The sequence below is a fragment of the Schistocerca gregaria genome, chromosome 7 (genome assembly GCF_023897955.1).
Source record: "Schistocerca gregaria isolate iqSchGreg1 chromosome 7, iqSchGreg1.2, whole genome shotgun sequence".
NCBI classification, from domain to species: Eukaryota; Metazoa; Arthropoda; class Insecta; order Orthoptera; family Acrididae; genus Schistocerca; species Schistocerca gregaria.
In genome coordinates, this window is record NC_064926.1 from 436,092,178 (window position 1) to 436,118,427 (window position 26,250).

General features: G+C 43.7%; 1 protein-coding gene across 2 annotated transcripts in view; it reads left to right on the top strand.

Moving 5' to 3' along the window:
- LOC126282093 (heart- and neural crest derivatives-expressed protein 1-like) overlaps nt 1–26,250 on the top strand; it is a 182,221-nt gene that overhangs the window by 67,218 nt on the left and 88,753 nt on the right. Inside the window, exon 2 of one of the 2 annotated variants that reach the window (XM_049981550.1) lies at nt 16,958–17,128. The exons of the other annotated variant lie outside the window; for it this stretch is intronic. Within the exon in view, the coding sequence (XP_049837507.1) occupies nt 16,958–17,128 (171 nt within the window). The remainder of the gene's footprint in view (nt 1–16,957; nt 17,129–26,250) is intronic. 2 annotated transcript variants of the gene reach the window in all.

A 26,250-nucleotide genomic window follows, 5' to 3' on the forward strand; every position in this document is an offset into this window, starting at 1 on the left:
TGAATTTACAGCAAACATTTGATAGACCGAAGAGATACATCCATTGTCACATATCAAAAATACACTATAACGAATTTCCACTCAATACGTTGTACAATTATATTATTTATTAAAACTTCTTTAAATAACTATTCACGATTTCTATTGGCCAGTCCCACACTCATTATCTAAACAACCCTGAAATAACCTACTAAAAGACAAAATAACTGTAGAAGGTGATTAATGTATATAGGAGCCAATACCTCATAAACAAGTAAAGAGAAGGAACATGAGCTATGCGTCGTGTCAAAGTATACAATGCCATGTTCTACAGCTGAAGATCATACATCATGTCATTTACATAAAATGAATTTTCAAGTCGTGTTAGAGGACCGAATATAAGACCCACCTCAGATCATAACGTATGTAGAACGAATCAAAAACGACCCAAGAACCAGTTCATGATGAAGAATATTCATGTGCGAATGCATCTACACTCCTGGAAATGGAAAAAAGAACACATTGACACCGATGTGTCAGACCCACCATACTTGCTCCGGACACTGCGAGAGGGCTGTACAAGCAATGATCACACGCACGGCACAGCGGACACACCAGGAACCGCGGTGTTGGCCGTCGAATGGCGCTAGCTGCGCAGCATTTGTGCACCGCCGCCGTCAGTGTCAGACAGTTTGCCGTGGCATACGGAGCTCCATCGCAGTCTTTAACACTGGTAGCATGCCGCGACAGCGTGGACGTGAACTGTATGTGCAGTTGACGGACTTTGAGCGAGGGCGTATAGTGGGCATGCGGGAGGCTGGGTGGACGTACCGCCGAATTGCTCAACACGTGGGGCGTGAGGTCTCCACAGTACATCGATGTGGTCGCCAGTGGTCGGCGGAAGGTGCACGTGCCCGTCGACCTGGAACCGGACCGCAGCGACGCACGGATGCACGCCAAGACCGTAGGATCCTACACAGTGCCGTAGGGGACCGCACCGCCACTTCCCAGCAAATTAGGGACACTGTTGCTCCTGGGGTATCGGCGAGGACCATTCGCAACTGTCTCCATGAAGCTGGCCTACGGTCCCGCACACCGTTAGGCCGTCTTCCGCTCACGCCCCAACATCGTGCAGCCCGCCTCCAGTGGTGTCGCGACCAAGGTGAATTGAGGGACGAATGGAGACGTGTCGTCTTCAGCGATGAGAGTCGCTTCTGCCTTGGTGCCAATGATGGTCGTATGCGTGTTTGGCGCCGTGCAGGTGAGCGCCACGATCAGGACTGCATACGACCGAGGCACACAGGGCCAACACCCGGCATCATGGTGTGGGGAGCGATCTCCTACACTGGCCGTACACCTCTGGTGATCGTCGAGGGGACACTGAATAGTGCACGGTACATCCAAACCGTCATCGAACCCATCGTTCTACCATTCCTAGACCGGCAAGGGAACTTGCTGTTCCAACAGGACAATGCACGTCCGCATGTATCCCGTGCCATCCAACGTGCTCTAGAAGGTGTAAGTCAACTACCCTGGCCAGCAAGATCTCCGGATCTGTCCCCCATTGAGCATGTTTGGGACTGGATGAAGCGTCGTCTCACGCGGTCTGCACGTCCAGCACGAACACTGGTCCAACTGAGGCGCCAGGTGGAAATGGCATGGCAAGCCGTTCCACAGGACTACATCCAGCATCTCTACGATCGTCTCCATGGGTGAATAGCAGCCTGCATTGGTGCGAAAGGTGGATATACACTGTACTAGTGCCGACATTGTGCATGCTCTGTTGCCTGTGTCTATGTGCCTGTGGTTCTGTCAGTGTGATCATGTGATGTATCTGACCCCAGGAATGTGTCAATAAAATTTCCCCTTCCTGGGACAATGAATTCACGGTGTTCTTATTTCAATTTCCAGGAGTGTATGTATCACGTACTGCCATGAAACAATCACACACAGGGACACTAAGTATCCCGCAAAGATGCAGTGCATCATGAAGGATGACTCGACAATGCACTGTATATACATGAAATATCAGAAAAACCTTCTGACTAGCACGCCGCTCAGAAAGTACTCGTATGTGTCAAACATAGGTGATCACTAATAAATAAATGAGAAATGAAATAATGTACTGTTATGAATAAATGCACTGTAACCAGTACATACCCAGATCTTTCTACAAAATTGTAACCAAAAGCCATTACATCCATGCAACTAAAATTTTGAAATGAAAATACCAGTCGTACAAATCGTGTAAAAGTCAAGCCACATTATTAATTGACCGCGAGGAGGCCACGCAAAATGCCGGTCATAAAACCGTAAGTAATTGTAATATGTCTGTCAAATGTAAAACTTTGGACGTGTGACAGCAGTCTATAAGTTGGTAGTACATATATTACTACAACAAAAACACTGGCAATGCCACGAGTCCTATGTAGCGGATTTTAAGGTAATGAAAATCCACGAAAAACTGAAGACAGGTACATAATCACTAAATGTGTCAGATATGACTAAAGTAATTCCACGTTATAGAGAAGGAGGCATTTGAAGACATCTAGATACAATTTTAGGGCACAGCACCTGACTAGAGGCCAATGGTAGCAACTTTCACGTCAGCTAGCTTCCTGACAAGAAACCCACTCTAAAAGTATTCATATGTATGAAACCCAAGAAAACGCAAAAAAATACAATAAAATTTAAATTGCACATACTTACGAATAAATGTAGTGTAAACATTGCACACCTTGGTATTTGAACAACTTCAAAACTAAAAATCATCATTTCCATGCAGTCGATTTTCAAAAGAGCCATACTGGTCATACATATCGTCTCACACTGGCCATACATATCGTCTCACAGACAAACCATTTTATCAATTGACCAGTGGGGAGCCCAACAACATGCCAACAACTGAATCGTAAATAAATCCTATACTTTTGTTTCTTGTAAGACTATGACCATGTCACAGCAGTCTACGAGTTGACCATACATCCACTGTTACGACGACAGCACTGCCAACACACAGTTCTGTCCAGCGGAACCTGAGTGATGGTAAATGCATAATTATGTAAACTTGAAAACGGGTGTATAACCACTGAATGTGTCCCATACGACTAAAGTAACTCCATGCGAAAGAAATAGATACATTTAAAGATATCTAGTTGTAATTCTATGGCTAACACACCAAACATTTAAATGGAAGCCAATGACAGCATCGTACACGACAGCATAAATCATTTATCGAAAAATGCTCTAAAGTGAGGTACAAAGTACTTATCACGTACGAGTCCAAGCGTGAACAGAGAACCCAGACTAAGACCAATAACGACTGCATCATGGAACAACGATCTACAAATGACCATGGGCAAGAGAGTTCTCACACTAATAAACGGCCGTCGTCCCAAAAACCTCCTGCCAAAAGGATGGACATACAAAAACATCATAAACGGTCATCCCGATTTACGAGTTTTCCATTGTTTCCAAAAATTTACTTCAAGCAAGAGCCGGGAAGGCACATTAAATATGGCCATAGCCTATTTCATTCCCCATCCTTGTCCGTTCTGGATCTGTAATTTGCCTTTAATGACTCGACGTCGGCTGGACATATAATACATTCATTGTTCCACGAATCACTAGCAAGTAAAGGGTACTGTACATAGCAGATGACTTGCTGCTCTACAAATACTATGACACGAAGATATTAAATACAGGAACGAAACAAGTAAGTAGTGCAATTGCGGCATTAAGGTTTCTCCTTTGGTTAGTATGTCAACATTTCAGAAAAGCTATGATTATCCCTAGTTTAAAACAACGAAGCTTCAGTTAAAACAGTTTCTACGAAGCTGCATGTCCCGTAACAATTCTCAGTTTTAGCATTTACTAGACGAGCTGCATAAAAATTAAATTTTCAATGTTTTTAATATAAGATTGTGAGTTACTTGTGTCAGTTGCCACAATCGTACATTAAAAATCGAAGAGCAATATTATAGCAGCATTATATGCCATAAAGCTTCGCAGAAAGAGTTGTAGACCTCAGATTTCGATGCTTTTAACTAGCCTAGCATTATATTCTAACCCCAACGTAAAACAGTTCATATGGTTGTACCTTCAAGGTGTATTCATAATCCGGCCGGAGTGGCTTAGCCGTTCTAGGCGCTACAGTCTGGAACCGCTACCGCTACGGTCGTAGGTTCGAATCCTGCCTCGGGCATGGATGTGTGTGATGTCCTTAGGTTAGTTAGGTTTACGTAGTTCTAAATCTAGGGGACTAATGACCTCAGGAGTTAAGTCCCATAGTGCTCAGAGCCGTTTGAACCATTTTTTGTAGTCATAACGTCATAATTATCATCTCGGAAAAATTTAGTTACGCAATTAATTTTGTATTTGTTTGAGTCATATCTCTGCGGATCAGGTAAACACTGAAATTCCCACGCTGCAGTACCACACTGGTAGTGGAAAAGCCAGATCATACGATGGCAGGCCACCCATTAATAAACCACAGCACCTTGCACTAATTCGTTTTCGGCAACAGCGGAATTAAATGGTTTCAATTGTCTCGAGCCAATCGAGATAGCTTGTTTAGTCGTCTGGCTTGGCCTGACATAGCTGCAAACATATCCTTTTGCTGAAAACGAATTATTCTACGATACCGTGCTTTATTAGAAAGAGCAGTCCCCTATTAGCTGAGGTGACAGAGGTCAAGGGATGCACATATACAGATGGTGGTAGTATCGAACACACAAGGTATAAAAGGCAGTGCATAGGCGCAGCTGTCATTTGTACTCAGTTGATTCACGGGAAACGATTCCCGACCTGATTTTGGCCACACGACGCTAGACGCTTGGGACATTCCATTTCGGAAATCGTTAGGGAATTCAATATTCCGAGATCCACAGTATAGCGAGAATACCACATTTCAGGCATTAGCTCTCGCCACAAACAACGCTGTGGCCTTCATTTAATCACCGAGAGCTGCGGCGTTTGCGTAGAATTGTCATTGCTAACAGAAAAGGAACGCTGCGTGTAATATCCGCAGAAATCACTATGCGAAGTATGATGAACGTATCCATTAGGACATAGCGGTGGCATTTGGTGTTAATGAGGTATGGCAGCAGGCGACTGACGCGAGTGCCTTTGTTAACAGCACGACCTCGTCCGCTGCGACTTTCCAGGACTTGTGAGCATACCGCTTGAAACCCAGACTGATGTCCTAGTCAGATGAGTCCCGACTACTTTGGTAAGAGCTGCTGGTAGAGTTCGAGTGTGGCGCGATCCCATGAAACCACGGACGCAAGGTGTTAATAAGGTTCCGTAGAAACTGGTGGTGTTCCGAAATGGTGTGGGCTGTGTTTACTTGGAGCGGGCTATGCCCTCTGGCCCACTTGAACCGATCATTGACTGGAAATGGTTATGTTCGGCTACTCTGAGACAATTTGCAACCATTCATTGTCGTTATTTTCTCAAAGAACGATGGAATTTATTTGGATGACAATGTGCCATATCACTGGGCCACAACTGTTCGCGACAGGTTTGAAGAACATTCTGGACAATTCGAGGGAATGGTTTTGCCACTCAGACCGCCCGACGTTAACCCCACCGATCATTTATAGGACATAATCAGGAGGTCTGATCGTGCACAAAAACCTGCACCAACAACCTTTTCGCAATTATGGAGATCTATGGTGGTAGCATGGCTCAGTATTTCTGCAGTAGCTCCCAACGACTTGTTGACTCCATGCCACGTGGAGTTTCTGCACTACGGCGGGTAAAAGGAGGTTCGATATTGTATCGATCGGTCTCCCAATGCTTTTGGCACCTCTGTGTATGTATTGGCTGCTGTAGCGGCGTGCTAACATAATGTTGTCCTGGAATCTCCGCTTTTAGCAGCGGTGCAGGCATGCACTTGGAAGCAAACAAAGTTGTAATTACGTGACTTTATTTTACTGATGTAATAATTGAAACTGTACGACTACCTCTCGCACTGCTTTTATGACGTCGGAACCTCTAGCTACCTGGATCTGGGAAAAAAAAGAACTAAGTAGAGGCAGTGGACCTGCTGGACAGTACCACATCAAGCAAAGTGAAAGTGTAGATACTGGTCTAAGAGAGAAAACACAAGGCTTATTGTTGCTCTGTTGATGACATGAGTGAAATGGGGACCGCCAAAAACAGCTGAGTGATTAACATCCCAGCATATCACAGAGTTTCTGAGATACCGGAGACACTAAATTAATTCGAGATACCGCAGGAATGCTACGAAACGGAACTTTTGGTGTGGTAAAAGATGATGTTATGGGACAGCAACTAATGATCTTACCAAATAAATATCACTTGGCGGGACCTCATCTTTTTGTCAATATTTGCTTGCTAATACACACACATCAAAAAAAGTTTTGCATCACCCCGGTTCCCAGAACTCCTGCGGACAGCCGTTGACACACAGTCCCTTTGACTGTTCAGAGATGTCACTAAACCCGCCCAAAGATGTAAAGAACCATGCATGTGCAGCGGCTATTAGACGGAGGGGGTCCGACAGTCGATCAGTTCCAGTCATTCCATCAGGAAGGAGGTACACGGCTCGTGTTGTCTGTAGGTCAACTATGTCTAGACGGTCAATACCGAGGTTCGATCACGACCACATTGTTACTTTGTGCCAGGAAGGGCTCTCAACAAGAGAAGTGTCTAGGCGTCTCAAAGTGAATCAAAGCGATGTGGTTCGGACATGGAGGAGATACAGAGAGACAGGAACTGTAGATGATATGCCTCGCTCAGGCCGCGCAAGGGCTACTACTGCAGTGCATGACCGCTGCCTACGGACTATGACTCGGAGGAACCCTGATAGCAACGCCACCATGTTGAATAAATGCTTTTCGTGCAGGCACAGGACGTCGTCTTAAGACTCAAACTGTGCACAGTAGGCTGCATGATGCGCAACGTCACTCCCGACGTTCATGGCAAGGTTCGTCCATCTTTGCAACCACGACACCATGCGGCGCAGCGCAAATGGGACCAACAACATGCCGAATGGACCACTCAGGATTGGCATCACGTTCTCTTCACCAATGAGTGTCGCATATGCCTTCAATCAGGCAATCGTCGGAGACGTGTGTGGAAGCAACACGGTCAGGCTGAGAGCCTTAGACACACTGTCCAGCGAGTACAGCAAGGAGGAGGTTCCCTGATGTTTGCGTATGGCGTTATGTGGGGCCGAGTACGCCGCTGGTGCTCATGGAAGGTGCCGTAATGGCTGTACGATAAGTGAATGGAATCGCTCGACCGATAGTGCAACCATATCGGCAGCATATTGGCGAGGCATTCGTCTTCATGGACGACAATTCGCGCCCCCATCGTGCACATCTTGTGAATGATTCCCTTCAGTATAACGACATCGCTCACCTAGAGTGGCCAGCATGTTCTCCAAATATGAACCCTATCGAACATGTCTGGGATAGATTGAAGAGGGCTGTTTATGGACGACGTGATCCACCAACCACTCTGAGGGATCTACGCCGAATCGTCGTTGATGAGTGGACAATCTGGACCAATAGTGCCTTGATGAACTTGTGGACAGTATGCTACGGTGAATACAGGCATGCATCAATGCAAGAGGACGTGCTATTTGGTGTTAGAGGTACCGGTGTGTACAGAAATATGGAGCACCATCTCTGAAGGTCTCGCTATACAGTAGTACAACATGGAATGTGGGGTTTTCATGAGCAATAAAAAGGGCGGAAATGATTTTTATGTTGATCTCTATTCCAATTTGCTATACTGGTCCCGGAACTCTCGGAACCGATGTGATGCAAAACTTTTTTTGATGTGTGTATTATTATGGAGAGACGTTCATGCATTGAGTAAACAAATCCTTCTTATTCAACACCCAAACTTCTTTTGTGGAAGCTTCATCGTAGTCAACTGGTTGACTTATTTTCTGCTAGACAACAGATAAACAAATTTAGCGGATAATATATACAGTATCTGAGATAACGAAATATTGTAACGTTCCTTAAATATGTCTTTTTTGTAATACTTAAGTGAGCGCGTGTGCACATAACAAATATGTAACTTTCTTTAAAGTGTAAGGTTCTTTAAGATTTGTTCGTTGCTTTACATAAAATGAAGGTGTAATGCTCTTTAAAAGTCTTTTTGTAATACTTTGAATAAATGTCTGAACTGGGAATGCATACAACTCTGGAGTTATCGAGTAGCGTGTTGTACCTGCAGGTGGTGTGCTTACTCTGTATTATTGTTAGCAAAAACTTATACGACTTGATTTGGCAGTGCAACTCCCAATACCAAGAAAGAAATACAGTCACTGCAAAAAAACATTCAGCCCCTTAGGCACTGAATCCCCTTCCCCTGTTCAAAAATGATGGCTTTGGTTCCTGTGCAGGGAACAAATAATTTGAATTGTCTTGCATCCAAAGCAGCAACGGTGGAACGCGTTGTATTCTGGCCTCTCATTATATATAGACTAGGTACTGGCTCAGTGGTGTGTAATGCTGGCCGTAGTACTACCAAATGCACATGAAATCCTTTTGGCCTATGAATGAAAGTGTTTGAGAGAAAATTCAATGTGTTTGAAAAACATATGACATGAACAGGGATGCAGTACTGATTGTACTGAATTACTAACACATAGTTTTTAGTGAAAATATATTCCAAGTTAAGTTTGGCTTTTCAATAACATCTGACAATTGAAATTACATTACTCGGAAAATTACATCATATTAACTAATGGAACCAGAAGCAATGAGATCTATTCAGTAATGATTACCAAACCTCACTAAAAAAATACAAATCATGAAACTACATACACCTGTGTTAACAAATCGTAGAAACATTATAAAAGGGAAATATCTAACTAGCCTTTTCATCAAATCAGTTTACGTACTTTCTGTGGTTACTTAACAGTTACAAATCATCAGCCAACTCATCTATACCAAAGCACTGGCAAAAAGAAAGTCATAATTATTTAACATCTTTGCCTTGGTTGTGTGAAGACTTCTGCTTCCATGTTCTCATAATTTCTGTATTAATCTAACACCTGGTAGCTTCACAGAGCACACCACAAAACTTCCTACTCCATCCTCTCTAGCTCACAGACAGATATTCATTGCTGTGCGCCTAGCACTCTCTTACTCCAACACTATAGTATCAGACCAGAAGCAATATCTTTGTCTCTGTGGTCATACACAGTCAGCGATCCACGTAATAACGCCTATCAGATACAAACGTCGTTTATAATATAGTTTCATTTTAGTTTACATTAATACTATTGTCATCAACAGAAAAAATAGCGATGTTTATGTTGCTGACTCACATTTGCATTATGGCTGATATTTAGTTCAGTTTCTTAGCTGCAGCTAGTCAGGATACGTAACATAATATTAAAAAATCCTGATTCATTGCAGATGACTAAATGTAACAAAATATCAGCTGTGGTCCAAATGTGAGACAGTCACATAAACTTCAGTATAAGAGGCTGAGATAGTTCTTTTGTCTGTTAATAATGTTAAAACTGTAAAAACCATAATCTCAAGAGTGTATACCTTACTATGCAAAATTACTGTACGTGTTATTTGACAGAAAATAAACGAACCTATTAATGATGCTGAAACTTCATCGAAACATGAGCAAGAAGAATTTGTGTCTGCTCGAGGAAAAATCGTATTTCCATAATTATAGAAATAAATTCGACTGACGAGGCACATAATCCGAAATAGCCAGTGAGGTGTAAGGGTATGGCTCCAGCAAAATTTTTTCTGAGTTCTAGGAGTTCATGGTATGGAGTGCTTGGCTGTTAGTCTTCATGAGGAACTCTTCATTGCTACATGAGAGACTCTTCACTACTTAACTTCATAATTGGCTCTCCACTGTAAGGTCTCGGATATGGTGCAATACACAGTTTGTGGGAGGTTACCTTAGACCTAACTTTCACACTACGAAGTCACATTAATGAGACAACCTATCACAAGCGTGAATAAACACGTTTTGCAGCGCTAAACGGTGAGAGACGCGCAGGAAGAGAGCCAGTCAGGTTCTGGAAGGTACCCACAGGGATGTGGGGCTATGACGACTCCAGTGCTGTGGGCGCCTGCGCTAGGTTACTCGGTTGAGGATTCATGGCACGTATACCCGAATGGGGTGGTCCGACAGTCCTCGATTGGGTTTAAATCCTGAGAGTCTGGTAGCCAGGGGAGTACAGTAAACTCATCCTGATGGTCTTCGGACCATGTACGTAACTGCGACCTGCGGGACACGTTGCATTGTCCTGCTGAAAGATGCCATTATGTCAGCGAAAAACAAACTGCATGTTGAGAGTAATATTGCCCCCGGGACAGAGTCATACTCTTGTTGAACCATTGTGACTTCCAGGATGACTAGATCACCGAGGGAATGCCTCGAAACATTCTGTAGACCGTGACGCTCCCTCCTCCGGTCTGGACCTGTCCAAGAATGGTTGCAGGGTGTTTATTCTCAGATGTTTTACGGGACACAAGCCGACAGCCATCTGTATGATGGAGCATATAACGTGATTCATTTGCAATGGCCACCTGTTGCTACACATTGGGCGTCCAGTTGCGTTCTAACGTCGCCGATGAACAGCACTCAGCATGGGTATACGAACTAGGCACCTACTGCGCAGGTCCATACGCAGCAACGTTCGCTAAACGGTCGTTTAAGGGACTCCACTGGTAGCCCGCTGGTTTATCTAGGCGGTCCGTTGCTCAACGGTTGCACGTCTATTGGCGACTAGACGTCTCCGCAGCTGTCGTTCACCAATGTGATGTGTGATATGTGGTGCATCACACTTGCCTCGGTGCCGATTTACGATAGCACCATTTTGCTAAGCACGGTATACTTTACCCGAGGTGGCGTGTGAACTGTTTACTAACCCAGCCATTTCTGAAATACTTCCACCTTTGGCCCGAAAGGCAATGATCGTGCCCTTTTGAATGTCAGATAAATCGATCCGTTTTTACATTACAACGACTGTAATGTTTCCAGTTTCCCCTCCCCCCTCCCCCCCCCCCTCACACACACACACATTTGTGGTAAGTTCGTATGGGACTAAACTGCTAACGTCATCGGTCTCTAGGCTTAATCTAACTTAAACTAACTTACGCTAACGACAACACACACACCCATGCCTCAGGGATGACTCGAACCTCCGACGGGGGCAGCTGCTCGAACCGTGGTAAGGCGCCCAAGACCGCACGGGTACCCCGCACAGCACAATAATGTGACTGGAACGTTTATGTGTCATTGACGATCGTCAGCGGGCCACATCCGGTGTCTACCTGCATCTACATCTACATCTGTACTTTGCGGTGTGTGGGGGAGAATGCTTATGGCACCACTTTCTATTTCCCTCTCTGCTGTTTGCGAATGGTGCGTGAGAAGAATGACAGTCGGTAAAGCTCCGTATAAGCTCCAATTTATCATATCTTCCCCTCGTAATAAGCAACGGTGGTAACATTAAGAGTGCAACGGGAATTCCACTGTTAAATGCAGAGGAGAGAGCAGATAGGTGGAAAGAATACATTGAAAGACTCTATGAGGGGGAAGATTTGTCTGATGTGCTAGAAGAAGAAACAGGAGTCGATTTAGAAGAGACAGGGGATCCAGTATTAGAATCGGAATTTAAAAGAGCTTTGGAGGACTTACAGTCAAATAAGGCAGAAAGGATAGATAACATTCCATCAGAATTTCTAAAATCATTAGGGGAAGTGGCAACAAAACGACTATTAACGTTGTTGTGTAGAATATATGACTCTGGCGACATACCATCTGACTTTCGGAAAAGCATCATCCACGCAATTCCGAAGACAGCAAGAGCTGACAAGTGCGAGAATTATCGCACAATCAGGTTAACAGCTCATGCATCGAAGCTGCTTACAAGAATAATATAAAGAAGAATGGAAAAGAAAATTGAGAATGCGCTAGGTGACGATCAGTTTGGCTTCAGGAAAAGTAAAGGCACCAGAGAGGCAATTCTGACGTTACGGCTAATAATGGAAGCAAGGCCAAAGAAAAATCAAGACACGTTCATAGGATTTGTCAACCTGGAAAAAGCGTTCGACAATATAAAATGGTGCAAGAAGTTCGAGATTCTGAAAAAAAGTAGGGGTAAGCTATAGGGAGAGACGGGTCATATACAATATGTACAACAACCAAGAGGGAATAATAAGAGTGGACGATCACGAACGAAGTGCTCGTATTAAGAAGGGTGTAAGACAAGGCTGTAGCCTTTCGCCCCTACTCTTCAATCTGTACATCGAGGAAGCAATGATGGAAATAAAAGAAAGGTTCAGGAGTGGAATTAAATACAAGGTGAAAGGATATCAATGATACGATTCGCTGATGACATTGCTATCCTGAGTGAAAGTGAAGAAGAATTAAATGATCTGCTGAACGGAATGAACAGTCTAATGAGTACACAGTATGGTTGGAGAGGAAATACGGAGAAAGACGAAGGTAGTGAGAAGTAGTAGAAATGAGAACTGCAAGAAACTTAACATCAGGATTGATGGTCACGAAGTCAATGAAGTTAAGGAATTCTGCTACCTAGGCAGTAAATAACCAATGACGGACGGAGCAAGGAAGACATCAAAAGCAGACTCGCTATGGCAAAAAAGGCATTTCTTTCCAAGAGATGTCTACTAATATCAAATAGCGGCCTTAATTTGAGGAAGAAATTTCTGAGGATGTACGTCTGGAGTAAAGCATTGTATGGTAATGAAACATGGACTGTGGGAAAACCGGAACAGAATAGAAGCATTTGAGATGTGATGCTATAGACGAATGTTGGAAATTAGGTGGACTGATAAGGTAAGGAATGAGGAGGTTCTACGTAGAATCGGAGAGGAAAGGAATATGTGGAAAACACTGATAAGGAGAAGGGACAGGATGATAGGATATCTGCTAAGACATGAGGGAATGACTTCCATGGTACTAGAGGGAGCTGTAGACGGCAAAAACTGTAGAGGAAGACAGAGATTGGAATACGTCAAGCAAATAATTGAGGACGTAGGTTGCAAGTGCTACTCTGAGATGAAGAGTTTAGCACAGGAAAAGAATTCATGGCGGGCCGCATCAAACCAGTCAGTAGACTGATGACCAAAAAATAACAATAATAATTTCGCGAGAAGTATGGGGGAGATGGGGTTTGGGGAGTAATATGTTGCCCGATTCTTCTCGGAACGTATGTCCTCGAATTTTCAGAAGTAAACCTCTCCATGATGTATAGTGCCTCTCTTGTAGCTTCTGGCACCAATGTTTGTTGAGCATCTCCGAAACGCTTTCATTCCGCTCTTCCTCGGATTTTATCTATCTCTTTTTCTTGTCTTGGTAAAGGTCGCAGACTGATGAACACCACTCAAGAATTGGTTGAACGAGCGTTTTGTAAGTCACATCTTTCGTCGATGAGCTATATTTCCGTAAGATTCTTCCTTTGGACCTCAATCTGGCATCCGCTATTCCTTCTACTTGTTTTATGTGTAGTCTAAATTATTTGACGGTGCATCCACTGCCGCAGTCAGACCCAACAACACAGACATTCTGTCGCACGAGCCTTGTCGCACCAACTGGCTGCTGTGTAGTGCGTGGGTACGACACGCACCAAATCATGCTTGTAGAGTCTGCTCGTCAATGTTCCATTTCCTCAGAGTAATAACTAGAACCTGCGAAAACCTACCCTTTTCTAAAGGGATGCGGAAATCAGTTAATTACGAACCAAACAAATCCATTTGTGAAAAACAACAAATTATAAAGCGCCGTATTTACATTCCTGCAACGACGCATTTTATTCAAAATGTTAAAAATGTGTGTGAAATCTTATGGGACTTAACAACTAAGGCCATCAGTCCCTAAGCTTACACACTACTTAATCTAAAATATCCTAAGGACAAACACACGCACACCCATGCCCGAGGAAGAATACGAACCTCCGCCGGGACTAGCCGCACAGTCCATGACTGCAGCGCCTGAGACCGCTCGGCTAATCCCGCGCGGTGACGCATTTTATTCCTTTATTGTTTCGTTAACTGAAACGCCCCCACCCAAGTGCAATTAAAGTTTATTAAGCCCATCCTGAGACCAACCTAACAACAAACAACAGTAGTGGCTCCATATCTGAGATTAATAAGTTCCATAATATATGCAGCTGAAAGAAAGATACTGTTCCTTGTATATACCTATCTTGAGGTTGAAGTTCATTTTTGTGTCCGTGTTTGCTTCAAATAAACTTCCTTTTGCATAGCTTCCATCTTGAGCAAACGATTTTTCCTTCTTTTTACCCAGACATGTTTCATTGAAATTACGGTGTTATCTGTGGGTTTTTTATATCCTTTCTAATAAATGAAGGAAAAATTATCTTTACTATCTCTGCAAATACAATTTTAATTATTAAGAAAAGTATTCATGGATTTGAAATCACACAGTTTTCTTTTACATGTACCTTCTTAGCAAATGCTTTGCTTTGCGGAACTTCTTGTATTTCGCGTTATAGGTGTTTTACTTTGACAATCTGTCATCTGGAACCATAGAGAAAGTAACGTAGAAACTTAATTACATCTGAAATTAACGACAAAGGAAGTTAGACTAAATGGTTCAAATGGCTCTGAGCACTATGGGACTTAACTTGTGAGGTCATCAGTCCCCTAGATCTTAGAACGACTTAAACCTAACAAACCTAAGGACATCACACACACCCATGCCCGAGGCAGGATTCGAACCTGCGACCGTAGCGGTCGCGCGGTTCCAGACTGTAGCGCCTAGAACCGCTCGGCCACGAAGTTAGACTGCTGCGATATTATTTCATTCTATGGGAAAGGTTAAGTGTGTGTGCATGTGTGTGTGTGTGTGTGTGTGTGTGTGTGTCTGTCTGTCTGCAGTCACACACTCAATCACACACACACACACACACACACAGAGAGAGAGAGAGAGAGAGAGAGAGAGAATCTTTCATAGGGAATAACAGTGTAACATTTCCAGTCGTAAATTTTCGATGTAACTTAATGCGTTACATTGTCTATGGTTGCACATGATAAATTGTGAAAGAAAAGCACCTATAACTGTGATTAGCAAAATTTCGAGCGAAAAAAAGCCAAAAAATGACGATTTCTCGTGAAATAACGTGAAATCGGAGATTTTTACGCTGTATCCCAAAGTTTGTAATTTTAACATATAAAATACTATTAATCGTGTATGGCAGTTTACTAATATTCGTATAGTAACTGCTAGTGACTGGATGTTAAACTGCATTCTGACTTCCAACAAACTTCGATGTGGCGAAGAAAATAGCACCGAAATTAGTAGAAATAAAACGGAATTTGACAAAAAAAACATCGAATTTCACAGAGAAAACTGAATTTGACAAAAACTGGATAATTGGAAAAATAAAAAGTACCGAATTTCGCAAAAACTGACTCTAAAATTAGCAAAAAATAACACCAAATTTTGCAAAAATAACGTCGAATTTGGTAAAAAAAGTAACTCCTGATTTGGCAAAAAACACCAATCATAACAAAAAATGACAACAAATGTGGCAAATAAACACAGAATGAGACAAAAAATAACACCTACTTTGAAAAAAAAAACAAAATTTGTCAAACAACTTCGATTTGGCAAAAAATACACCGAATTTGACAAGAAAGCACCAAATTTGGCATAAAAACTCCGAGTTTGACCAAAATTAACAAAAAAATTTGGCAAAAAAGTAAGACCGAGTCTGGTAATTAATTTATATCGAATCTGGCAAAGTAAATAACACGCTATTCGGCAAGAAAATAACCCCGAATTTGGCAACAAATAGCAACGAATTTGGCCAAAAATAGCACCGAATTTGGGAAGAAAAAGGATTTAAATCATAGAAAGTAGATAACATCGAATTTAGCCAAAAATTAAAACGAAATTATTCAAAAAATACTACAACTTTAAACGTCAAACAAATTTTGTCGAAAGGTAAACCAAATATTAGGCAAAATAGTAGCAATCAATGTATTTGGCAGAAAACGACAACAAATTTGGCAAAAAATAACACCAAATTTGGCAAAAAATCACAGAATTTGTCAAAAAGTACACCAAATTTGGAAAAAGTATTAAATAATTTGCAAAAATAACACAATTTGTTGGCAAAAGATAAACCGAATGTGGCGATAAATAACGCCGAATTAAGCCATAAAATACTCGTAAAATGATTTATTTTCCATCTATACCTGTGACGCAAATTACTACAAGGCATGTAAACCACACCTTGTGTTAACAGGGTGCATATTAAAATTTTGTCTGCTCTCAAATCTATGAATACGTTTCTTAAAAACTCATATTCTGTAAGTACATAGTAAAGTACATATTTCTTGAATGAGATTTTTACTCTGCAGCTTAGTGTGCGCTGATATCAAACTTGCTGGCAGATTAAAACTGTGCGCCGGACCGAGACTCGAACTCGGGACCTTTGCCTTTCGCGGGCAAGTGCTCCACAATTATTTTTTTTAAATCTCATTTTGTTCATTTTAGTTCGTTGTATCTGCTCGGCGCGGACATCGAAAGACACCCGTTTCAGTGCGTTGTTGATCCATTAACTCAGATTTTTTTATTACAGAGAGTAGCTAACCCTCTGACCGAACACGCTGAGCTACCGTGCCGGCACCAACTGAGCTACCCAAGCACGACTCACGCCCCGTCCTCACAGCTTTACTTCTGCCAATATCTCGTCTCCTACCTCCCAGATACTGGCGGAATTAAAGCTGTGAGGACGGTCGGGCACACAGTTTTAATCTGCCAGGAAGTTTCAAGTTACAATTTTTTTCTTATTTAACAGAAAGAAAATAAGAAGCCTGATGGTGATGCTGTAACTTCAGCGATACATATCTGTGTAGAAGAACAAAAATTACGTTTGCTCAAGATGGAACGTGTCCAAAAACAGAGTTACTCTTGTCGGTATAGATGGGTACAGAGAGGGACTTGGGCTGTTACGCAGGTGAGACGCCGATGGGCGGCGGGGCGGCGTGCCCGGCGCCGTGGGAGGCGGGGTGCGCGCCCAGCCCGCCGGGCCGCAGCTGCAGCCCGCTGACGCTGTCGCTGCCGCTGCCGCTGGCTGCCGCCGCCGCCAACGCCGCCGCCCACGTCCCCCAGGCCGCCGCCGCCCCAGGTAGGCAGCCGCTCGCTGCGCTTCTAACAGCACGCCGCTAACCGTCCTTCCGCAGTACAACACTGCAGGCGCGCGGGCGTTCCACGTGATTTTCACTCGTCTGCGGCGCCAGAGAGGGTCACTCGGTTTGGCAGAATTAACAGATGACCGGTACTAGCTCGCCTAATAACACACCTGCGTGGGCTGCCTCGATGGGTGCAAAGTTTCAGTGCGTACGATGGTCATGACCTACCTATTAGCGCTGCTTTTTGTCGTAGACAAGATTCGTTTTTACTTAGCCGCGTGGTATGGAGTGGTATGGAACCACTATGGGCAAGTGCTTACCCACACGCAGATGACAGGAGAAGTTGCTAGCTGAGTGAAGCGGAGTCGTGTTAAAAGCGAGTCATGGAGGAGGATTTCCGTTCACGGTGGTCGGCCACACATGCAGTGCTCCAACACACAGTACTGTCATTGCTTTGAAAGCTATATTTTTCACCAGAGTCTCATACAAACAACTGCATGATTTGCTTTTAATTGCTAAACTACTGGCCATTAAAATCGCTACACCAAGAAGATAACGTGCTACAGACGCGAGATTTAGCCGACAGCAAAAAGATGCTGTGATATGCAAATGATTAGCTTTTCAGAGCATTCACACGAGGTTGGCTCCGGTGGCGACACCTACAACGTGCTGACACAAGGAAAGTTTCCAACCGATTTCTAATACACAAACAGCACTTGACCGGCGTTGTCTTGTGAAACGTTGTTGTGATGCCTCGTGTAAGGAGGAAAAATGCGTACCAATACGTTTCCGACTTCGATAAACGCTGGATTGTAGCCAATCGCGATTGCGGTTTATCGTATCGCGACATTGCTGCTAGCGTTAGTCTAGATCCAATGACTGTTAGCAGAATATGGAATCGGAGGGTTCAGGAGTGTAATACGAAACGCCGTGCTGGATCCCAACGGCCTCGTATCACTAGCAGTCGAGATGACAGCCATCTTATCGTAAAGCCACGTCTCGATACCTGAGTCAACAGATGGGGACGATTGCAAGACAACAACCATCTGCACGAACAGTTCGACGTCGTTTGCAGCAGCATGGACTATCAGCTCGGAGAACATTGCTGCGGGTACCCTTGACGCTGCATCACAGGCAGGAGCGCCTGCGATGGTGTACTCAACGACGAACCTGGGTGCACGAATGGCAAAACGTCCTTTTTTCGGATGAATCCAGGTTCTGTTTACAGCATCATGATGGTCGCATCCGTGTTTGGCGACATCGGGGTGAACGCACATTGGAAGCGTGTATTCGTCATCACCGTACTGGCGTATCGCCCTGAGTAATGGTATGGGGTGCCATTTGTTACACGTCTCGGCCACATCTTGTTGGCATTGACGGCACTTTGGACAGTGAACGTTACATTTCAAATGTGTTACGACCCGTGGCTCTACATTCGATTTCCTGCGAAGCCGTATATTTCAGCAGGATAATGCACGACCGCATGTTGCAGGTCCTGCACGGGCCTTTCTGGAAACTGAAAATGTACGACTGCTGCCCTGGCCAGTACATTCTCCAGATAACTCTCCAATTGAAAACTTCTGGTCAATGGTGACCGAGCAACTGGCTCGTCACAATACGCCAGTCACCACTCTTGATGAACTGTAGTATCGTGTTGAAGCTTCATGGGCAGCTATACCTGTACACGCCATCCAAGCTCTGTTTGACTCAATGTCCAGGCTTATCAAGGCCGTTATTACGGCCATAGGTGGTTCTTCTGGGTACTGATTTCTCAGGATCTAAGCACCTAAACTGCGTGAAAATGTAATCACATGCCAGTTCTAGTATAATATATTTGTCCTTTGAATACCCGTTTATCATCTGCATTTCTTGTTGGTGTAGCAATTTTAATGGCCGGTAGTGTATCTTACATTAAGAAACAAGCGTGTTATAGTGACAAACTACAACGAACAATACGAAAAATTTATACCAAAGTGTGAAGAATAATCTAGATTTACATCATGCACCGCAAGGCACTGTACAGTGCAAGGCCGAAGATATCACATTTTCGTGTACTGAGCGAAGGAAAAACGACTGTCCGTCTGCCTCTGTACGCGCACTAATCTCTGTTATCTTATTTCCATGTTCCCTACGCGAGATATACGAGAGCAAATATTTCTTTCTCTTTTTTTCCCCTCTTCAAGGTCCGATCGGTCACGAGATGGAAAGCAAAGCGAAAACCACAAATGTTTCATTTGTAACATTTAGCTAAACCTTACATCTACTTCTCTGCTCTGTCACCGCTCTAACTTTGATATTTGTCGTAGCGCAGTACCAAATTTCCAATACCCTCACCAATTCTCTACGCTGGCCTGCAGCTCGTTCTGTGCCATGTGAGCAAAGAGATGAAAATCAGAGAAAGTCAGGTCCACGCTGTACGTTTGGTGACCAAATACTACCCAGCTCAAACGCTGCAGGAGTGTCTTTTTTGCAGCTCCTTTATGCGGCCGAGTATTGTCATGAAGAAGACAATGCCTGTTCTGCAATGCCCTTCGTACAAGATTTTCTCAAATCGCCTGATCCACTCACTGAACAAGACCATCGACTGACACTCGCTTCCTTTGCTGACCGTCTGCATCGTAAACGTCTGTACGTCCTGCTCGAAAGTACCTGCACCACTGCCACACCCTGCTGTCACTCGGGACAGTTCCGTTATGTGGGCTACATGAAATCAGGCGGAACACATCAGCATGAAGAAACATGGTGACAGCTCGCACTTCGCACTTGGCGGGGGACAATTGTTCTTACCATCTGTACGTGCTCTCTGTGTGCTGAGAAGTGAAGAGTGCGACGTGAAGCGAACCACTGGCATGCTAGAGACACTGTGGAACACATCTGCACGAGTCTACATCGAATATTCAGTGATTTTAATTTCAACATCGAGCGGAGCGTGACAAAAAAATAGCCCTCGTACGGTTTCTGGCAGTATAATGACTGAAGAAGTCTTCTTCGAATACAGATTCTCTAAAGTTATCCAATGGGGTTTCGTGACCACTACGTCACCGTTCTTCCAGAGATAATATTTAAGTTCTATCAACATTTCTGTTATACATTAGTGCGGTATATAATGGTCTCTTCCAGTTCTAGAAGCGTGTCGCTGAATTCTTCGACTTCTTTCTCGTTTCTACTTCGTAAATCCTCCAAACACTAGAGAAACATTCTGGAACGGATAGCACTATGTAATTTATTTTATTGAAACAATTTGCTTCCCCAGAATGCATCCACCAAATCTAGGACTTCCATTCGCTTTGTAGTACTGACTTTTTACGGTAGTCACACTTCATACCGCTTCTTTGCATTACCACGAAACACTTATTCATTGTGACACGCTCAAGACGTACACAACTACTCGTTCATTGGATACTATCTGGTTCTTTGTTATAAGCATCATCTTACACCAAAGGTGTCTTAATCACGCATTAAGAATCTCATCTCAGCAGCTTCTAATTTCCTCTTGTCTTATGGGTTTACCTTCCAGTTTTCGCTACCGTGTGTTAACGTGGGGTTGCGATCACCTTTCAGAACTCGATTTGTATTCGTTACGGCGAAAGAGAATAATTTAATTACGTGAATTAAAATTAAATATTACTCAAGGTTTTGCGAATGTAACACAACCTCTGCTTCAATAAAATTAACAGATGACCCGAAGCTGGCCAAGAACAGATAGCATTATCATGTGTCTCTCTGATTTTAGAAAAACCTTTGAAAGGCTAATCACGGTTAATATTTTTTTAGTCTTCTCATGAGTGTACCAGCAGTTCAGACGAAATTATCATCATAAGACACTGGCTTCAATCTGAAATCGACCTTCATCCGAGCACTTCGTCTTCAGGCCACGAGTGGCCTAGCGGGACCATTCGACCGCCGTGTCATTCTCCCGGTCGTTATGATGGTATTCTTGGCCGAAGCCGCTACTAATCGGTCGAGTAGCTCCTCAATTGGCATCACGAGGCTGAGTGCACCCCGAAAAATGGCAACAGAGCATGGCGGTCTGGATGGTCACCCATTCAAGTGCCGACCACGCCCGACAGCGCTTAACTTCGGTGATCTCACGTGAACCGGTGTATTCACTGCCGCAAGGCCGTTGCCACATCATCCGAGAACCGTCATATTTAATGGTGCTCTACAGCATTTAGTAACAGCCGAAATGTCCAGAGACTCACTCATGTGCCTGAAATAACAACAACCTAATGTTATACTTCATTCATAGTTAGTTAGGTTCTTACTACTGCTAAAATGCCTGATAAATGTTGTGAACTTGAGTAAAAATTCTGACACGAGAAATGAACAAGAAAAACGAATATAGACACAGAAGACCTAAACAATAAAATAGTCATGAAGGACAAGAGGGCCCAGTTTATCAGGGTCAAGGAAATTCTGGGATTATACACAATAACATAGCAGCCCAATAAACATATATCAGAATTATGCGTGGGAGTACCCACCATTCCTGCATACTGACACAGAAGCTGTGGTGTCACCGCCAGACACCACACTTGCTAGGTGATAGCTTTTAAATCGGCCGCGGTCGGCAGTATACGTCGGACCTGCGTGTCGCCACTATCAGTGATTGCAGACCGAGCGCCGTCACACGGCAGGTCTAGAGAGACTTCCTAACACTCACCCCAGTTGTACAGCCGACTTTGCTAGCGATGGTTCACTGACTTCTACTCTCTCATTTGCCGAGACGATAGTTAGCATAGCCTTCAGCTACGTTATTTGCTGCGACCTAGCAAGACGCCATTATCAGTTACTATTAATATTCTGAATTATGTACCGTCGATACCGACGTTCGTCATTAATGGATTAAAGTTAAGTATTCCACCAGCTACGTCCGTCTTTTCTAAATTCTAATTTCCTTGTCCTGTTCCTGACCTCACGCCAGCGTGCGTGAGCTAAATCGCGTGCCTTTCGGCCTCCTCTAGTAACACGGTGTTGGCTCTCCTGCCAACCACAACAGAAGCCTTAGTTAAAAACTGGGATTCGATAAACAGTACAACGTGTTCCAGTAACATCATTTTCTTCTTGTTAATTTTAATACTATGGATCACTTTTGCCATAAAAGCTATATAACTACGCTGGACGTAGTGTTTTTACAAACACAGTAATTAGTCATCACAGCTATGGGTGCGTTGTCCTCGTACCGTCATATAAAAATCGTGTACCATGCGCAATTCTGCCCAGCGTTGTCGTCAAAGGACATAACCAAAAATATACCGTGCATGATGTATGCCAGATGAACTTCGAAAGTATGTGTCGATAGTACTGTAAGATCTTTATATTATCACTCTTTTACTGACAGTTCTAGTTTTTCCGCGAACACTTGTACGCATGTGTCAGTTCCAAAAACAAGTGTGTATATCAATGATTTGTATCTATGCATCACAATATTTGTTCTTGTTGCTTCTGGTTAGATGTGACGTGTTAATAGCGTGGTAATTTTACTGCTCTCGCAACATTTATTGCTTAGTGCACTTTATATTTTAGATGATTGACTCTGACGACCGTGCCCTGTACAGTTACACGTGGCACGCTATTTTTTTGTATGATAGGACTATGACGTTGTATCCACATTACCGGCCGGGGTGGCTGAGCAGTTCAAGGTGCTACAGTCTGGAACCGCTTGACCGCTACGGTCGCAGATTCGAATCCTGCCTCGGGCATGGATGTGTGTGATGTCCTTAGATTAGTTAGGTTTAAGTAGTTCAAAGTTCTAGGGGACTGATGAGCTTAGAAGTTAAGTCCCATAGTGCTCAGAGCCTTTGAACCATTTTTGTATTCCCATTTGTTATAGGTAATTACCATGTTTGCGAGAAACACTGCTCCAGTGTAGTGCCGTGGCTGCTATGTTGTAACTTTGTTTTCACGATGATGTGTTGTTAGGTTTTTAAATGCACCTGAATGTCCTAAATTAACAGTGATGAGTAAAATATTTCAAAATAGAGCCCGGTGGAATAACGTCTTTCCTCTTTTTGAATAACATTCTTCTGATATCATAAGGGATGAATGAAGACAGAAACATGGAGTAAATTTTAATTTACGTATAGGAGGAAACAATCTTTATTTTCAAAAGAACCAGTGATTTCACTAGGGCATATCTTTAATTTATATGCACATAAAACATGCAGTGCTTTCTACTGTTGCGTTTAGGGAACGTTCTGAAAAGTGCCAACATGGATGTGGAGCCTTCCTCATTCCAGTTACTCTAGGCTTCGCGGTTGAGGATCCATGGCGCGAACAGCCCGATTGAGGTGCTTCCACAGATTCTCGAGATCCGGGGAGTTTGGTGACCAGGGGAATAAGGTAAACTCATCCTGGTGCTCTCTGAATCATTCACGAACATTGCGAGCTGTGCGGCATGTTGCATCGTCCTGCTGGTAGATTCCATCGTACCGAGGAAAAATGAACTGCATATACAGGTTGACTTGGTCCAGAAGGATTCCAGAAGGATATATATGCATACGTGTTTTGATCTACTGTGCCCTCCAGAATGACACCATCATCCAGAGAATGCCACGAAAACGTTCCGCAGACCGTAAGGCTCCCTCGTCCAGCCTGGAACATTTCGGCGATTGTTGCAGCGTGTTTGCTTTCAGACGTAAACGCCAACGGACATGTCCGATGAAGGACAAAACGTGATTCATCTGATAAGGCCAGATATCGACACTCAGTGGATGTCCAGTTGCGATACTTGCATGTAATTTCAAGCCTTCGTCGCCGATGAACAGCAGTCAGCATGGGTGCACAAACTAGGCGCCTGCTGCGAATTCCCATACGCAGCAACGTTCGCTGAACGGTCGTTGAGAAGACACTGTTAGTATACCCTTGGTTCATCTGGCCGATCAGTTGCTCAACAGTTGCACGTCTATTCGCCCGTGCACATCTCCGCAGCCGTCGAACACCCATGTCGTCTACGGTCCTCGATGCACCACAGTTGCTTCGGCACTGGTTTTGGATAGCGTCATTTAGTCATGCACGGTATGCTTTATCCACGGCGGCACACGAGCATTTTACAAACTTAGCCGTTTCGAAAATGATTCCACCCTTGGCCCGAAAGCTAATGATGATGCCGTTTTGGACGTCAGATAAATCGCTCCGTTACCGCTTTACGACAATGACGGCACTGTTGGCCTCTCACCCCCGACACGCTTTACATACAACCCACTGCCGTCATCTGCCGAGTAAGTAGTTATTGCACGTTGACATCGACTGCAGGCGGTAGTCTCGATAATGTGACTGGATGCCCCCCCCCCCCCTTTCACGAGGCACACTACAAACCTTTAGAAGACAGTCAAGCTAGTCACATATTTATGTGAGCACATTTGGAGTTACTGCATACCTTGTTGTTGTTGTTGTTGTGTAGTACCGCAGTTCACTCACAGTTGTTGGAAGCGGAGGATAGGGAGTCTCTCTCAAAGTCTCACAAAAGTCTACCTTGGTGGCCAATGGTGCAGTGAGAGATCTGTGCGCCCTATACAGTCTACTCATCTTTGAGGTCGAAGTCACGACGAAAATCATCCCACATAGTTGTAATTGAATTGCACCTGTTCGAACGAAGGACGCCTCGCTGTGTTATTGTCATTTCTGTGCGAAGCACTTTGGGAATATATGAGTGAACGAGAGAGGTAGCTGGGCCACGGAGTCTAATAGTAGCAACCACTTGCATCGGCAACTTATAACTGGCGCCAAAGTAAACTTTTAGTGTCGATGCGCAAGTCAAATTTGATCCTAAATTTTTACCTTAATTAATGTAGATATGAGACGAATCTATCTTAAACATGGAGTGTTAGGGATACAAGTGCAGATGTATTTGTTGGTCGCTGAGGTCAGTGTACTGAATAATATTACATCAGTATTTACTTCGTTTGGAGAGTAATAAATATAGCTATTAGGAGTAGTATGTTTTTCGGTTCGTGAGTACCTGCAAGTACATGTGGCAAGAGCGAGCTATTAGTACTTATTTTCTGAAGAGCAGCAGGTCAGGTGTTGACATGTAGATGCATGGACACGTAACGGTTAGCCTGTACTGACAGGCAAGTCCACTTAGTGGTGCACTTACTACAGTGCAGAAACATCATTTAATTGAGTGACGTGTTTGCGGAAAGACTGTTAGACGCAGTTTAAAAACAACTAACATATTGAAGTGGATACACATTAAGGAACCAATGATCGCAATATCTGCACTTGTACCCGTAGAGGATGGGATCTTACAAAATATGCGAGAGGACTACACTTGACTAGAATTTTATTCACCGCACTATTAACTCGTTGCCTCAATGCTGCATCAGGATAAGAAACCACTACAGCTAACACCCACATACTTCCAAGGAACAAGGTCGTCTCTACGTCACATTGTGCAACAGACCCTTTCGAAGTAGTACACATCCACCGCCTTCTACTCGGCTTCTCACTTTGTAACAACCCACAAACCAAGCTATATGACCTATCACCGAACATGACACTTTGCTTCACATGGGTGACGTGGGTCTCAAAGGCCGACCAAGAACATGTACATGGTAATATGTTACTTTCAATATTAAGGTATGCGGCTCTAATCCTTACGATGGAAAGGCGCTTCAGTGTCCCGTTCGAAATCTTCAGGACAGGGAATCATAAAAGAGATACAAACAACTTTCTAGAGAGGGCAACCACCACTCAGAGAAATTGTGAATAACAATAAAAAACACTCAATAACTATTCAAGTTATCGTAAAAATTATAACCATTCAACAGTCAAGAATTATGATAGTTCAAATGGCTCTGAGCACTATGGGACTTAATATCGGAGATCATCAGTGCCCTAGACATCGAACTACGTAAACCTAACTAACCTATGAACATCACACATATCCATGCCGAGGCAGGATTCGAACCTGCGACCGTAGCAGTCGCACGGTTCCGGACTGCGCGCCTAGAACCGCGAGACCACCGCGGCCGGCGTGTGTGTGTGTGTGTGTTTTGTGTTTCCGCGTGTAGTGGGTGAAGTGTTATGAAACAACGTATGTATAGTGTTTGCAGTGACTGATAGTGAACAGTGTGCCACTACATTATTTAATATGTTATTTGTAAAAAATGTATTG